Raw genomic sequence first — 14,782 nt, 5'->3', positions numbered from 1 at the left:
CACCTTTAAAATGCCACATGTCAAAACAGCCATGATTGTACCCGTGTGAATAAACCTATTGTCTACATGCAACAAAGAATGAATAAATTTGAATGAATGAATTTTATTTTCATGTCATGTCACATACTGTAAGTGACACATATAATGAAGGGAGCCACAAATGACCCAAGCATGCTGATACAGATACTGACTGATTTCCTGGCCATGTCTGTGTTCACTGCTAGTTGCTTTGCAAAGTCAGGGGAACGAGGGAGTAAGGATATCAAACTCTCTCTATTTTTATCTAAATAGGAATAAAGGGCACAAATGGTAAAAAATCACAACTAAAATCCTCATTGCCCTAAAAAAATTAAAGACGCCTGAAGCAGTGTTTTCACAATCAAAATGTCTTCAGAAATGTGATCTGGAAGGTTTTAAACCAGATCTTCAAAAACTTCTCAAATGAATAAATCATGTCCATGATTTCAAGGTCCCAAAAGCTTATAGAGTATGATTCTACAAAGCCAATACCATTCACAAATGGTGTTGGATGTCTGTCCAAGGAATATTATGCAGCTTGTGACAGTCCTGGAAGCCATAAGAAACCTCAAAGGAGCGTGTGAACAAGCTGCAGCCCTCTGGTGATGGCACTGAATCTCAGTGAAGTTGGACAATCAAAATATTTTCCTCCACCAAAGGCAACACGACGAATTGTAGGCTATTCCCTGCGCATTAGTGCCCGGATCCACGTGTGAAAGCTGTACTTTGAAGTCATAAGCCACTCCAGCGTTACCTTTCACCTTACACTGCTGCTGCCAATTCAAGACTATTGTAGGCTAAGTAATAAATTGTTCCACTCAAGGTCGGAATATTATGATGCGTGGTGGATAGGCTTACTTGTGCCATCATCTTTGTAAGTATGGTGCTTGAACAACTGAGAGATGGATGTTAATGCAATAACATAACAATCTGCAATGCCTTTCAGCACTCATTTTGAGGGTGCACACATTTGTCATTTCACCTGCATCTGTTTCCAAATAAAGAGAGGCGGAGTCATGATTAGCCTCAACCTGTAGACCTGTGAAGAGGACAGAGGCAGTAAGGGAGGAGTAGCTATCAACATAATTACAACACAGAACAGTGAACTATCTCTAGACTAACCAAACCAGAAAGACTAAATCTATTACGTTGACTGTGGTCAAATAGCCTAGTTAATACCTGCTAGATAGCTGTCTGTCTGTGTCGGTGAGTGGAAAGCGCATGTTTAATGGCATTTTGGAAGTCTCCGCGGCTTTCTTCGGGTAGAAGAGGAGACATTACGGCGCGGGTTAGCTAACGCTAGCTAGCTAACAAGGTCAGTTTGAGTTTTGGTTTCTGTCGCTGTCTTAGCATTAGCATTATAAAAAATGCCATCCTCGTCATCATCGCTAACCCGGTTCATTTACAAAATTAGCATGGGTCCTCGACCGCCGACACTGCAGGTAACCAGTTATTTGTCATCAACATACTCTCTTGTCGTTAGCCTGTTAGTTAGCCTATACACAGGGTGGCTATCATTGCTATGCCCATTCATTCTTATTTGGTTTTCGTGTTCGACATTTTAAAAGGATGGACCCTAACGCTACCTTATTGGGGATGTTTGCAAGAAGCAAGCTGTTGTTAGTTACGGTCCAGTTCTTTTAGTTCTGCACCTATCTATGCAGCTAATATATACTGGCTAACCTAGCTGTATTTATGAAGAGCTATGCAGTTGTGTGTAGCATCGTGTGGTTGATGCCCAAGCAGCAGCAGCAGCAGCAGCCTGCTACTCGTTTCCGCCTAGAATAAAACAGGTGCATCTCTGCGCTAGCGATGGACAGATGCGCGATAGCACTCTCTCTAGACAATTATCGGGTTTGTTGTTTTTCATTTTGCACATTGTTTAGCTGATAATGTCCCGATAAAAGCAGAGTTAACACAGTGCGAGTTATTAAATCCTTTATCAAGGGTGAACGCTTTGTAGGTGGCCGATATCATTTACAAAGGCCTTGGCTATACCGAGTCCAGTAGAACGGGGGCAACTGAAATGGGCCCGTTAGCTATCGTTAGTTAGCTAGCTAAACACTGTGGCTAGCCAGCTGGCTACTTGGACACGACCTCATCTCGAAACATTTGATTGAGATAGAAATTTCGTTATTTTGTTGACGAAGAAAGCCATCTTTTCTACAGTCGTCAACCACAGGGTCATCATTGTTAACGTTACCTAACTTGGGCTGGGCTGGTTTATTAACTGTTCATGTTAACGTTATTTTTCCAACAGTAACGTTAGGTCCCGTAGCCTTGTTTAAACTTTGAATAGTTTATGTTGTCATTTGATCATATAGCGTATTGAATTTAGTATCATCGTTGATAGTTGGAACCGTAGATCACGCCACAGTTTACTTGGAAGTGAGATGCATTGATTAACCGATAAGACCTTAAAACAGCTAACATTACCAGAAAAGGTTGCCACTTGTTGGGGTGCTTTATGACACATTTACCGAAGTGGTTTACACTTGAAACTAAAGTCTTGGCTCAGGTAATGTTACAGGTAACGCCAGTACTTAAATCAGAAAAGACACGGTGGTTTCTCGACCTCCAGCTGCGATTTTTGACAGCATATATTTACTGCAAACAAGTTGATCTCCTAAGGTCATCATACCAAGGCAGACGTTCTCGCAAGGCTAGGCTGTTTTGTCTATTCTCTGGATATATTCATTACTTTGTTGAGCAGTGTTTAGGGAACACAAGGGAAACATCCAATTGCAAGGCAAGCTTGTCTTGTGGATATGTTTGTTATTCAGCTCATGCACTATCCAGAGGCTGCTGGATGTGGTACGTCAATTCAATTGGCCCTGAGTGCCACTGTGCATTTGAGCCCTAATTATTTTTGATGGTTTTCAAGTTTTAACTACTGTTAAACTGCAGACAGCATTGACACCATGGTAGTGAACTGGTTCGTCTCACAGTAGACCAGGCCTCAGTGTGACATGGGCAGGAAAATGGCCCACACTCAGGCCTGTGTCATTATATTGTTTACCCTTCATATAAAGAAGGGCTTGTTATAGAAACAGTGAGGTATTACTGTTAAGTGTGCAGTGTATACACAGTTGGAAGTCCCAAAATATATTCAAAGTTAACAACACCTTCATATAACCTTTGGTTTAGCACTCGGGCCTTCAAGACTACATTTGTTTCTGTAACATTTTTGTAAAAAAGAGGTGCTGTAGCTGAGCCCGATGCTGTTTGTAAAAAAAAAAAAAAAAAGTTTCCTAATAATGATAACACTGAGGCACGATGATAACAGTGACGCACAATTACCCTCTCTCAGAGCGTTGTGAAATGTTATTAAGGCAGGCTGTCATTTGCACAAAGCAGTTTGAGTGTGTTCTATTTATTCTTACTCCATTCATAGACTGATAATTGTTGTAAATGAAGCATCTGATATGAGTTTGTCCTCTTTTTAGTTCTGCCCTAGGCTTTTAAGTCTGCCAAAGGTCAGTCCTCTCAAATACGGGCAACATGGCTTCATCCAAACTCTTTTGTTATGGCATGTTTTGAATGTAGGCCTTTGTCTCAAATGACACATCCTCATTAGTGTTGAGATTTACTCCATCAAACTTATTTTACTACAGACTAGTTTATCACTGTCCTCACATTGTAAAGCAACATATTAAAATGTTTCATATTTGTTAAGGAGATGTTCTTTGAAATGGATTCTGATTGACTCATACTGAGAAAATGGGAACATGATAGAATCTAGGCCACATTGTGGAGAGCTTACTTTGATGTTCACAAATGTTTTTTTTTTTTCTTGTGTGGCAACAGCCTGAGGTGTAGTCCTCTGTCTGAATTAAATCAAGCCTATAGGCAAAACCTAGTTTTATGTTAACATGTTTGCATTTTACATTCAAATACAACAAATTGATATGGATGGATGAGTCAAGCAATACTTTTTCTCTTCCTACTCAGCCAGCACATTGTATTGAAGGCTCAGCCCTGCCAGTATGCTTGCTTGGCCTTGTGTCTCAAAGAGACTGCTTTAGAAAATGTGACTGTGCGGTGGTTGCCATCCCGAATCATCTGAGTCAGAGGAGGGCTATACAGAGGGAGGCGGGTCTGTGAGAATGTTTCCCACTGAATGTCTGTTTGATTGAGATCTCAGATTAGGTGCATGTCTCAACATGGTTAATGGGTTAAGTGAGCCATCATTCAGCATTCTTTGTGTAGTTGGGTGGGGGCGGCAAAATGTCTATTAAATGGACAGATACCCAGTATATGTTTTATATAGGCCTATTCAATATTTTTGTATGGCAGCTGTTTGACTGACCGTACGTCCAGTTCCATGCCTTATATTTGAAATGTGCTACTTGATATCTCCATCCAACATTTCAGACTATGCAGGATGGGGTACAGAAACCATGTGGATGTGGCTTAATTGAACATTCTAGCGTACCCAGCTGGTGATCTAGTCATAACAATTCCCTTCTATGGTAGAAACACCACAGTTTATTACTGCTAGCAATGGTACACATCCATATAGATTTTCATATTTCTTTTACATGGTAAATACATAGATTGCTCATTGTGGTTTGAAAAACGATCACGAATGTTTTGTTTAGCATTACACTTTAAAATGTTCTCTTGTCAATCGCTAACAGTAGATGATAATATACTCACTCTCCAGACTTCCTTAGTAAAGAAAAAGCCTTAACTCGAGGCATCATGGTCATGTTTTGAATGCAAAAGAATTGTAATGGCCTTTGTGAGCAGCACTGGCTAGGCTGAGCACAACTGTAGAGATTCTGACTCCCAACAAATTGTATGTTTAGTTACAGAAGCTGAATGATGTCAGCAGGTGTTATAAAAAGGAGAGAGACTGCTTAGATCCATTTGTATAGAAACTAAAGCCTCACAAGTAGCTGTCAGTTGTAGGTAAGAGAATTTGAGAGGATAAAAGAAGGATGAATATTGGTTTGTCAGACAGGCCAGAGATGTTTCAAACCTGCACAATTCATGTGATGCACTCTATTGTTCTCTTTTAATTGGCTTTTCCAAAAGGTGAGGTATCTTAAGTAGGACAAGGACAGAGTGATTGATGTTTCAATATTTTTCTGGACAAATAGGCTACATAGCATAATCTAAACACCAGTCACCACACAATTACAGCAGAGTATGTTGTAAAGAACTGTTTTTTCAAACCCTTTTCAATCCCAAATTCTTACTGGACACTTCTGACTGAGGTCTTTGTCCAAGAAGCCTATTTCTCATAAACCTTTTCTTTTGTTTTAGATCAATGCAAGCTTTGTTTATTGCTTTAGCTTTCAAGTTAGTAAACCTCAGACAAGTGTAGTTCAGAATTATTTTATTTAGACCTATTATTGACTGTGTGCAACATCAGTCAAACTAAAAGATTAGTGTGGGGCGTTACTTTTGTCTTAGCATCTCTGATTCTAGACTTTATACGTTCAACTCAACATCAGCACAGTACCAAATGAAATCAGTCTATTTAAATATAGGACTATTTCTTGAACAAAACAATGTAGTTTTATTTAAAAAGTGCCAATTTATGTTTGAGGTAGATTTTGTGTTCCAAAGGTGTGTAAATCAAAGTCTCAGGATCAATGGAAAGTCCAGGTTAAATAAAACTTGCATAGAAAAATACAACTCATTGTTCTTTATATCATCCTCCATCCCCTCCCTCTCGAAAGCTCCCCTGCAGAGTTGTCGGTTGTAGTACTTGAAGACTTCAGTAGACATAGTTTGATAGGATCATTATATGCAAAAAAGTGTAATGACTTGCCAAAATTATGAGTTATGAGCGCTCTGTTGATTTGGCCATTTGATGCAGAAAATTGCTGTAATGTTGCAAAACTGCAAGTTCTCCAAACATTGCAGGGATTGGTTGAATTTGCATTAATGATTGTGATTGCAAAATTGCACGTTCCTGGAGGGACTGTCTTTGTATGAATTTGACCCATTACATTGTGTAGACCGAAAGCTTGACCAGTAAATGACATGTATTTGATCTAAGTTTGCAGAAGTCCCTCCTCCTCCATCAGTCTTTGGAGCAGATGAAAGGAGGCAACAAATGGAAGTGTTTTAGAGTATAAGCTGACGTCACAGCCTGGTGCTGGCCGGGCATTAGAATTCCAGGCGATTGGCCGACCCTGCTCTGCCCGTCTCTCAGTGCTACAGGATTGGGGTTGGCTGGGTCAGCACAATGGAGACTCTAATTCCAACCCCCAGGGCACCTAATTAAAACTTACAACCAAGACAAACGACCTTTGACACTCATGCATCTCATGAGAGTCACTATACTGAAATCCCCATGACAGGGAAGTGAAGATTAGTGGGGGATCAACTTGTCCTTTTAAACAGTGTTTATTGCTTTGAAAATATTTGGATATCTCCAATCAGTTTCTGACTCATTGGCTAACTTTGGCCATCTGTAATTTTTCAAATATTATCTTTGGAATGGGCTAGGCCTATGTTTGAGCAGCTGGCATATGACTGGAGTTTTTGAGTCATCAAATTAGCTGAGGCTTCTGCAGAAACAAAACCGTTTACAGTTGTAGGCCAGTGGTTTTTCAGTCCTGGTCCTTGGGTCCCAGAGTACTGCTGGTTTTCCTGGTCTTACCAGGTGGTTAATTGCATTCACTTGGCGTCACAGATGTAAATCAGTCCCTGTTTAGATGGCTAGAGTGAAAACCTGCAGGGCTCTGGGTCCAGGGTGACCAGGATGGAGATCTTTTCATGTAGACAATAAGCTGGTTTTAAGTTACCCCAATAAAATGTCTGGTTGTGCCAATGGCAAAATATAGCCTAGGCTAAGTGGAGTAGGTCTACTTGATTCTCACAGTATAGGCTGAAATTGTTTGTTTTGGCACATATTTTTTTTTCAACCAGTCATTTTTTATGTTGGCAGTGATGTATTCATCTGTCTCATCAAGCACTGCTTCAGAAATTGTAATGTAATGACATGTTGCAATTATTAAATTAAATGGTATCAACTTTCTTGTGCCAGTAATACCTAATATTGTTCCTTTTTAAATTTTTCTCACTTGATGCAAAATCATATTATCATGTTTGTTTTTCTTTCTTTTTTCTTGCATAGCTGACTGATATGGCTGTCTAACAAACTGCCGAAGATTTCTTCATGGATCACAGAGGACAACAAAGAAAGAACACTGCATTTCTTAGCACACCTTGTAACCATAGAATCTGACCCACAAGCATTCCATCAAATTGACTTCAGTGCATGTGGCCTCTTCAGTTGTTCGTTGACATCTGTTGGGGAGCACAAAGGCCTATCACTATGCACTATAAATGGAGAGACATGAGCTGTGGGGATGCCGGGAGGAGCAGGCTTCTTCCGGGCAGGACTATCCCACTGGTAATGGGGCTTCTGGTGGCCCTGGCCCAGGGCACTGTGCCGGCAGGACAGCAGGAGACCCTGGTAAAGATGATGTCTGTGGAACTGGAGGCTTCCATGCAGTCCTCTATGCTCTCTGAGCTTCAGGCGGCAGCGTCTGCAGTTAGCGAGGGACCGCCTGTAGCTATCCCAGATTCCTCTGCAGCGTCAGGGGGAGTGCACACTGGCATCCCTGACTCCACGGCAATCGTGGGCCAGGTGTTTCAGTTGAGGGTTCCACCAGGACCTGCCAATGGAAGCTGTAATGTCCATGTAAGTACTCTGAAAATTTGGTATAACAGGAAAATGTCAGCATAAATATGGTAAATATAAAATGGTATTTTTTTTATGTACCAAATATTTGGAATGTAATATTGAGGCCTTCATAACCTAATCTTTATTGTTTTGTGTTGTCAGTTAAACAAATTGCAAATGTTTTCCATGTCAGCAAACTCACACTATAGGGAAATTGATCAGTCTGCAAAAATGATGTACACAAGGTTTCATATTATAAAAAATACATCACAAAATTACAAAGTACATTATCAAATTAGGAGATAGATCATTTCCTTACTCTTTACTGTACATGAAAAGCATTTTGGTTCCCCCATAACCTGGAAATCTGAATGTTGATTGGATAGGTTCCAAAAGCTCAACTTTAATGTTGTTCCAACATTTAGCACAACATTTATGTATGGAACTGAATTGGAACTGAACTGAAAGATATCTTGGCCTTGGCTATTCTACATTCCTGTATTCTATACGTAATAGGGGTATAGGTGAACTACATCCACAGTATAGGTGATATAATAGTTGAACTTGCATAACAATATAATGAGACTGTGCTATTGAATAGATCTAAGACAACTGTGAGATTTGTGTGTGTAGTGTGGGGTTTAGTGTGTTTATTACAAGCCTATAGAATTTAATTATTTCATGTTATATAATGTTCAGCATTGCACCATCTCTCTCGCAACATCTCTGTATCCATAATCCTTTATGACCATCTGCCTGATCACTATATTGTGCTTGCCCCCTGTCAATAGGAATGACAGAAGTAGGAGTTTACCTTACTTAGAGCTGCCATTTTTCAAAATCTCTTTTGAATTGGGAACAGTCATTTCCACAGAACAGAAACTGGCCTTCAGTATGTGGATAGTGAATGAAGGAAACAAAACATTTTCAGGTAGCACTGAAGATCTATGCAGTAGGCTTAACTTTGTAAACCTATTCACTCAACCACTTGATTCTTTTTATGTTATTCTTTCTTTTCCTTCTTGTGGACCAGAGTGGCCACATGGGCCAAAGTTTCTTAAGATTAGTAATTTTTCTGTCGCCATAGAAATACATAATGCATTGTATTTGTGCCCTCAGTTTTTATCACTGTGTCACTGCTGATTGAAGCTGACTGTGGTGCAATTTGTTCCAGCCAGACTTATGAATGAGATGAGATTATTATTGGTCCATAGTGTGATGCGGATTGATATCCTGTCATATAGTAATAACTCAAAATGAAGGGTGATGACTCAGATAGTTGTTATTATGAATAGGAGCTCACTCTGGCTTCCTGTTCATATTTGACAAGATTTGATAAACTGTATGGAATTGCAGAAATGAATTCTAGGGAAAGCATTTGGGCTGCTTGTACACATATATTTGAAAGTTTTATATGCCCCTTTTTTCTGTATTTGCCTAAATGCTGTCTCGCTGGCAAAAATTCTTCATCAAACCATTTCTGAGGTTTTGCCTTCTCATAACTGCTTATATCTCAAAAAGTGCGCTTTGTTTTTCCTCTTGTAGCTCACAGAGATGGGAAAGGAGACCTTACCCTCCTGGCTACATTGGGACCGAGAAGGCTGCGTTCTCAGAGGCCTGGCTCTGGAGCAGGACAAAGGTGTGCATCATATCTTGGCATCTGGAGAAGACATAAAAGGCAAGAATGGCAGTCAAGTGTCCCCCAGCACTGTCTTCTCTATTGAGGTGTACCCGGAAGAGCGGGCAGACACTGAACCAGCCCTGCTCGCTCTCCAGTCTGATATCGGCGGCCTCCAACCCTTCACTTGTGGCACAGAGGAGCCTGTCACTGTCCTCACTATCATCTTGGATGCTGACCTGACAAAGATGGTTGCTGAACAGAGGGTCAACCTGCTGGGCATTATGCGAAAGTTCTCACATGTGCCCCTGGAGCACATGCGGGTGGTCCCTGTTGTCAACAACCGTTTGTTTGACATGTCTGCCTTCATGGCTGGACCTGGGAATGCCAAGAAGGTGGTGGAGAATGGGGCTCTGCTGTCATGGAAACTTGGTTGTGCCCTTGACCAGAGCAATATCCCTGACATCAGCAGTGTCCAATCCCCAGCAAAGGATGGGACCATGTCAGCCAGGCTGGGGTACCCAGTGGTCGGCTGGCACATTGTCAACAAAAAGCCCCATGGGGTGAAACGGGTCAGAAGGCAGTTATACAATACTCCTACTCCAGTGCCCTCCTTGCTTCCTCCCACCACTCACCCTGAGCCCCCTGTGCGTGTTGTTCCCACCCCAACATCTCCCTCTATTGCCCCAGCAACAGACAACTCTGCTCCCCCTGTCCGGGGCCCTTTGCCTCTGCCAGTGAAGCCCACTATCAGGGTCAGAGATCAGATAGCCCACACACCTGTGTTGGGGCCTCCCCAACCCACCAGAGTACTAGGAACCACGAGCACCATCCCTATCCAACCTACCATGACCCGGCCTACATTTGTGGAGGCCACTGCTTTGCCAACACCACCAAGCACCACCAAAAGGCCCAAGACATCTGCCACAAAGAAACCCAAGAAACCCAAAACCTCTACCCCAGCTCCCCGGGAACCTAAGACCACCACAGCGAAACCACCCCGACGCACCACCACTCTGTCTATGGCTCCAGACTTGAATCAAAACCCAGAGATCCGCAACCCCATTGATGAGGTGAATGCATGGGTTGGCACCTACTTTGAGGTTAAGATTCCTCCTGATACATTCTTTGACAGAGAGGATGGTACTACTGACAAGCTGCGTCTGACTTTGAAGCGAACCCCCAAAGAAGCGGTGAGTGAAACCTCTTGGATTCAGTTCAACAGCACAATCCAGCTCTTGTATGGTCTTCCAGAGGAGCAGCATGAGGGCAAACATGAGTACTTCATGCTGGCCACTGATAAGGGTGGCAGAAGCATCATGGATGCATTTGAGGTTCGTGTCAACCGTTGGTCAACTAATGACAAACCCTCAGTTGTGTTTGCTGCCCGTTTCCATGGCGATCCCAAAACTCTGACCAATGATGTCCAGAAGAAGATTGTTTTGGCCAAAAAATTGGCCTATGCCCTCGGCGATCGCAACAGCAGCACAGTGACCCTGAGAAGCATCACCAAGGGCTCCATTGTGGTGGAATGGACCAATAACAGTCTCCAGCAGAGTCCCTGTCCAAAGGACCAGATCACCGTTCTTAGCAACAGGATCTCTGATCCCCAAGGCACACCCAAACTGGCCTTCACCAAAGCCATGGAGCCTGAGTTCAAACCCATTAACATCTCCATTCGTGGCACCAACAAATGTCAGAGCTACACCTTTGTCCCACCAGGTGAAGTGCCAATGCCTGTTCTCCCTACAGCTACACCTTCACCAGGCACAGGTCGTAGGAGCAGTGACGATGTTTACTTACACACTGTCATCCCAGCTGTGGTGGTGGCAGCCCTGCTGCTGATAGCAGGGGTCATTGCTATGGTCTGCTACCGTAAGAAGCGCAAGGGTAAGATGACCATTGAGGAGCAGGCCACTTTCATCAAGAAAGGAGTCCCTATTATCTTTGCAGATGAGTTGGATGACTCCAAGTCCCCCCCATCCTCCAGTATTCCTCTTATCCTTCAGGAAGAAAAGCCCCCACTGCCTCCTCCAGAGTACCCCAACATGGCTGGCCCCCACAGTACCCTGCTCAACCAGGATCTGCTGGAGGAGTATTCCATCTATCAAGATGAGGATCCTAATGCCCCTCCTTACCAGCCCCCACCACCATTCACTGTCCCCATAGAGGGTAAAGGCTCTCGCCCCAAGAACATGACCGCATACAGGTCGCCACCCCCCTATGTGCCTCCCTAACGCTCACTGGAGCTTTCAGTTTGGGAAGCAGGTGCAATGTAGGGATGCTTGTTTGTACGAAAACTACTACAGGAGTAATTTTACATGTGTTAAATGAAATGGCTTTGACTTTGTAGAAGAGCAGGCAACCATACCCATATATTTGACCATCATGGATAAGATACTGTATCAGACAATTCTACTACTGGCACAGGGCAACTGGATGGGACAGTTTGTAATTCCAGCACTCTTTCTTTTGTCGTCCTTCAGATCTGCTTTCGACTTCTTGCATAATCTTTTTTTTATCTGTTTTTTGCCAAGAAGAGTCAATTTTATCTTCAATGATGTACTGTTTCTATTGTATAGAAAATAATAAAGAAGCAGGAAAGACTGCAGCCCACAGGGCCTTGGAGCAAATGTCACCATGACAACAGACTTGAGGCTCTCCCTCACAATGTTAATCTTTATACGAGTTCAATATCACTCTTATCTGTCTTTGGGCCAGGTTTACTAAGATTTTGCACCGTTATTTCTAGAGGGGAATGAAATACATAAAAGCCAAACTGAAAGCATGAAACTGTTTTTATTTACACACAAACTTAACTTTGTTTCTTAGTCTTTGATCTTTCCCTGTTCTCTGCTTTGCTCCCTCTTGACAATAACATGTGCAAACCTTGCACTTATGCAAATTCTTGCTAAACCTCGCACTATATGTCTTGCGGAAATGAACATTGTAACTGGTAGTCCAATAAGGAGGATGATTTCTTTTTGTTTCCTTTAACTCACCACATGATGGAGATTTCCTCTGTTACTTGATCAAAAAGGACAACATTACACTGATCATGCCTGTTGTAGATGTAGCCTAATTAAGTTACAAAACAAATAATGACTTTTTTTTTTAATGTGTGTGCCACTGATCCTGCCTGTGAGATGAGATGATTGGTTTTGGTGTTGCCAAGGTGATGTCTGTGGTCATGACAAACATTGTGGGGTTACTACCACAATATTGAAGGGGCCAATGGGATGCTGTGGATCACAGCAGGGAGAGAATTGGTGACGTAAACAATAAGATGGATCCACTGTCTTACATTCAATTGGTTTTGTTGGTATGAGGGGTGGGGGGGGGCATACAGTACTGTATTATCACTGCTCTGCCTCTAGCTGCTGCACTGTATGTTTAGTGTGCTGCCTGTTATCAGTTCAGATGAGGCATGGGGACAAGAGTATGTACATAATGGTGTGCCTGTGAAATTAAAGAACTCCATAACGTTAGTGTTTTATCGGTAGAGTTAGTTGGGAAAGGGAGGGGCAGGGGGGAAATAATTTTATTTTTTAATTGTCTGTCTAGATTTATGATCACACAATCATAAAAAACGACTTTATAGGTTGTGGGGGTACAAAAAATTTACTTGCCCATCACTGAAAATAATGCATTATGTTAAGAAAATGATGGGGTAAGAAGAAACCACAACAATGTACGTGAATTATGTACATTTCATATCTGATATCACCATAAGAAAAAAATGGTTAAAAATCTAATGTTTTTACTGAGTTTTTGATACAGTCTTAAATTGTTTTATGAAAATATATTAATAAAGATGTACTACTATTTGTAAAGCCTCAAAGACCCTGTATATTCCCTTTTATTTTAAAAATGATTCAGCCAGGATTTACAGGATTGAGCTGGATTAAAGTTGATCATTTTATGTTTTCATTATTGATCCAAATCTTATTGGCTCTGTGGGTGATATATGTCAAAGAGCTGGTAAACTCACCATGCAATTTATAATGCAATATGTATTCAATATGCATTGAGATCATATATTGCATGTTATATTAAAAGAAATACTTGATTGGAGGGGCAAAATCAAGCTGGCCTTGCAGGGTTTTAAACTGGGCATCTCTTGACACATTGGTTTTAGAAGAGAAACCAAATGCTATGACCCCACTGATATCTATTCTGCCCTCTTTATGAAGTGGCAATGATCTTTGTCTGTTTTAAGCGCCCATATGAGTCCATACGTTAAGGTTAAGATTAATGAACATTGGCCAGTGCTGAATTTGTAAGTTTGAAGTATCCTACACAATTTTGTGTACGTCCCCTTATTATTTAGTATTTCTTGATACTCAAACATGTGAATCCAGATTATAAGAAGGGACCTATAGCATTATTGTAGCCTTGTTTTATTATGTCACATGCTTGACAGCATAGAACCAGGCTCCAATCAGGTCTATGGGTCTGCAAAAATACACAGCAAGCAAACCCCAGTGAGCCATACCAGTGTGATATTTTAAGAGAAGTGCTCCCTCTTTCTGGCATTTAGGTGGGCAGTTTCTCATATAAGGCTCTTTGTTTCTACCTCTCTTGAAGATGTATCTATCTATAACTATGACTAATATCTGCTGAAGGATTCCTTTATTATACAACTTGTGTTATGATGGTGTATTCAGGAGAGGTCAAAAACAATTCTATTAGCAGTTGGTGACGCGTTGCAGACCCATCAGAATGTTTTGTACTGATATTTGTACTGAAAATGTCTGTCAAGGAAGCGACAAACAGACATTTTCAGAACAAATAACAATACAAAACATTCTGATTTGTTGTCCACATAATACTAGAATGAAATCCTTCAACTGCCACGTCCTCAGAAAGCTTCTGGGATGTTGGTGGGATTTGTGTCATAATTTTAGCCATGAAGCACACTTTTGGTGGGTAGCACAGTATCCTCCTTGCTGCCATCCACAGTTGCTTTAGGAATTGGTCCAATTTTATCCGTGACTGAATATTCTTCCTTTTGCATCTTTAGACAACTGCAACATTACTGATGATGTTTGCATTCTCGAGCCAATGACTTCTAGCAAAGAGAGAGGGAGGTCTGTTGTATCTTTTCATTCCCATAACCTCTTTATAGACTCTGCATTACAGTCATTCAGTGTACTAGCTATAGTGGCTACAGGTTTTAGGTAGACTATGAAGAACCGTAAATGCCCACATGCATAAATCCCCAACAAGAAAGACCTAATTTTGCTTTATTGTCAGTGCTGTAATTATGTTATCTGCCCTCACCTCTCATTTGCTCTGTCTTGCCAGACTTGGTTATGATAACACATGATTGGTAATTATCAGGTATATTGCAAAATGAATGTAATTATATGTAATTATCATCTGTTTTATCAATTAGCCACGAACAATCTCACTGAGGGTGACCGACTCATTTACAAGAGATATTAGTACCAGAAGCCCTGTTTCCCAGAAATAGTATATGTGCAATCAAAGTTGTT

General features: G+C 41.4%; 1 protein-coding gene across 6 annotated transcripts; it reads left to right on the top strand.

Annotated features, from left to right (window-relative positions):
* Nucleotides 1-1,059: 1,059 nt before the first annotated feature.
* LOC139928292 (dystroglycan 1-like) lies at nt 1,060-12,610 on the top strand. Of its 6 annotated transcripts, none has more exons than XM_078288502.1 (3): nt 1,060-1,077; nt 7,115-7,684; nt 9,212-12,610. In XM_078288502.1, the coding sequence occupies exons 2-3, from the start codon at nt 7,259-7,261 to the stop codon at nt 11,519-11,521; spliced, it is 2,736 nt and encodes a 911-aa protein (XP_078144628.1). In that variant the 5' UTR covers nt 1,060-1,077; nt 7,115-7,258; the 3' UTR covers nt 11,522-12,610. The 6 variants fall into 6 exon arrangements, with proteins under 6 accessions (XP_078144628.1, XP_071776878.1, XP_071776876.1 ...); XM_071920777.2 differs by lacking the exon at nt 1,060-1,077 and adding an exon at nt 1,088-1,224; XM_071920775.2 differs by lacking the exon at nt 1,060-1,077 and adding an exon at nt 1,088-1,333.
* Nucleotides 12,611-14,782: the final 2,172 nt, after the last annotated feature.

Source organism: Centroberyx gerrardi, chromosome 14 (assembly GCF_048128805.1).
Source record: "Centroberyx gerrardi isolate f3 chromosome 14, fCenGer3.hap1.cur.20231027, whole genome shotgun sequence".
In the NCBI taxonomy this organism is placed as follows: Eukaryota; Metazoa; Chordata; class Actinopteri; order Beryciformes; family Berycidae; genus Centroberyx; species Centroberyx gerrardi.
Note: the sequence above shows the minus strand (reverse complement) of the source record. Positions and strands in the feature narration are given on the sequence as shown.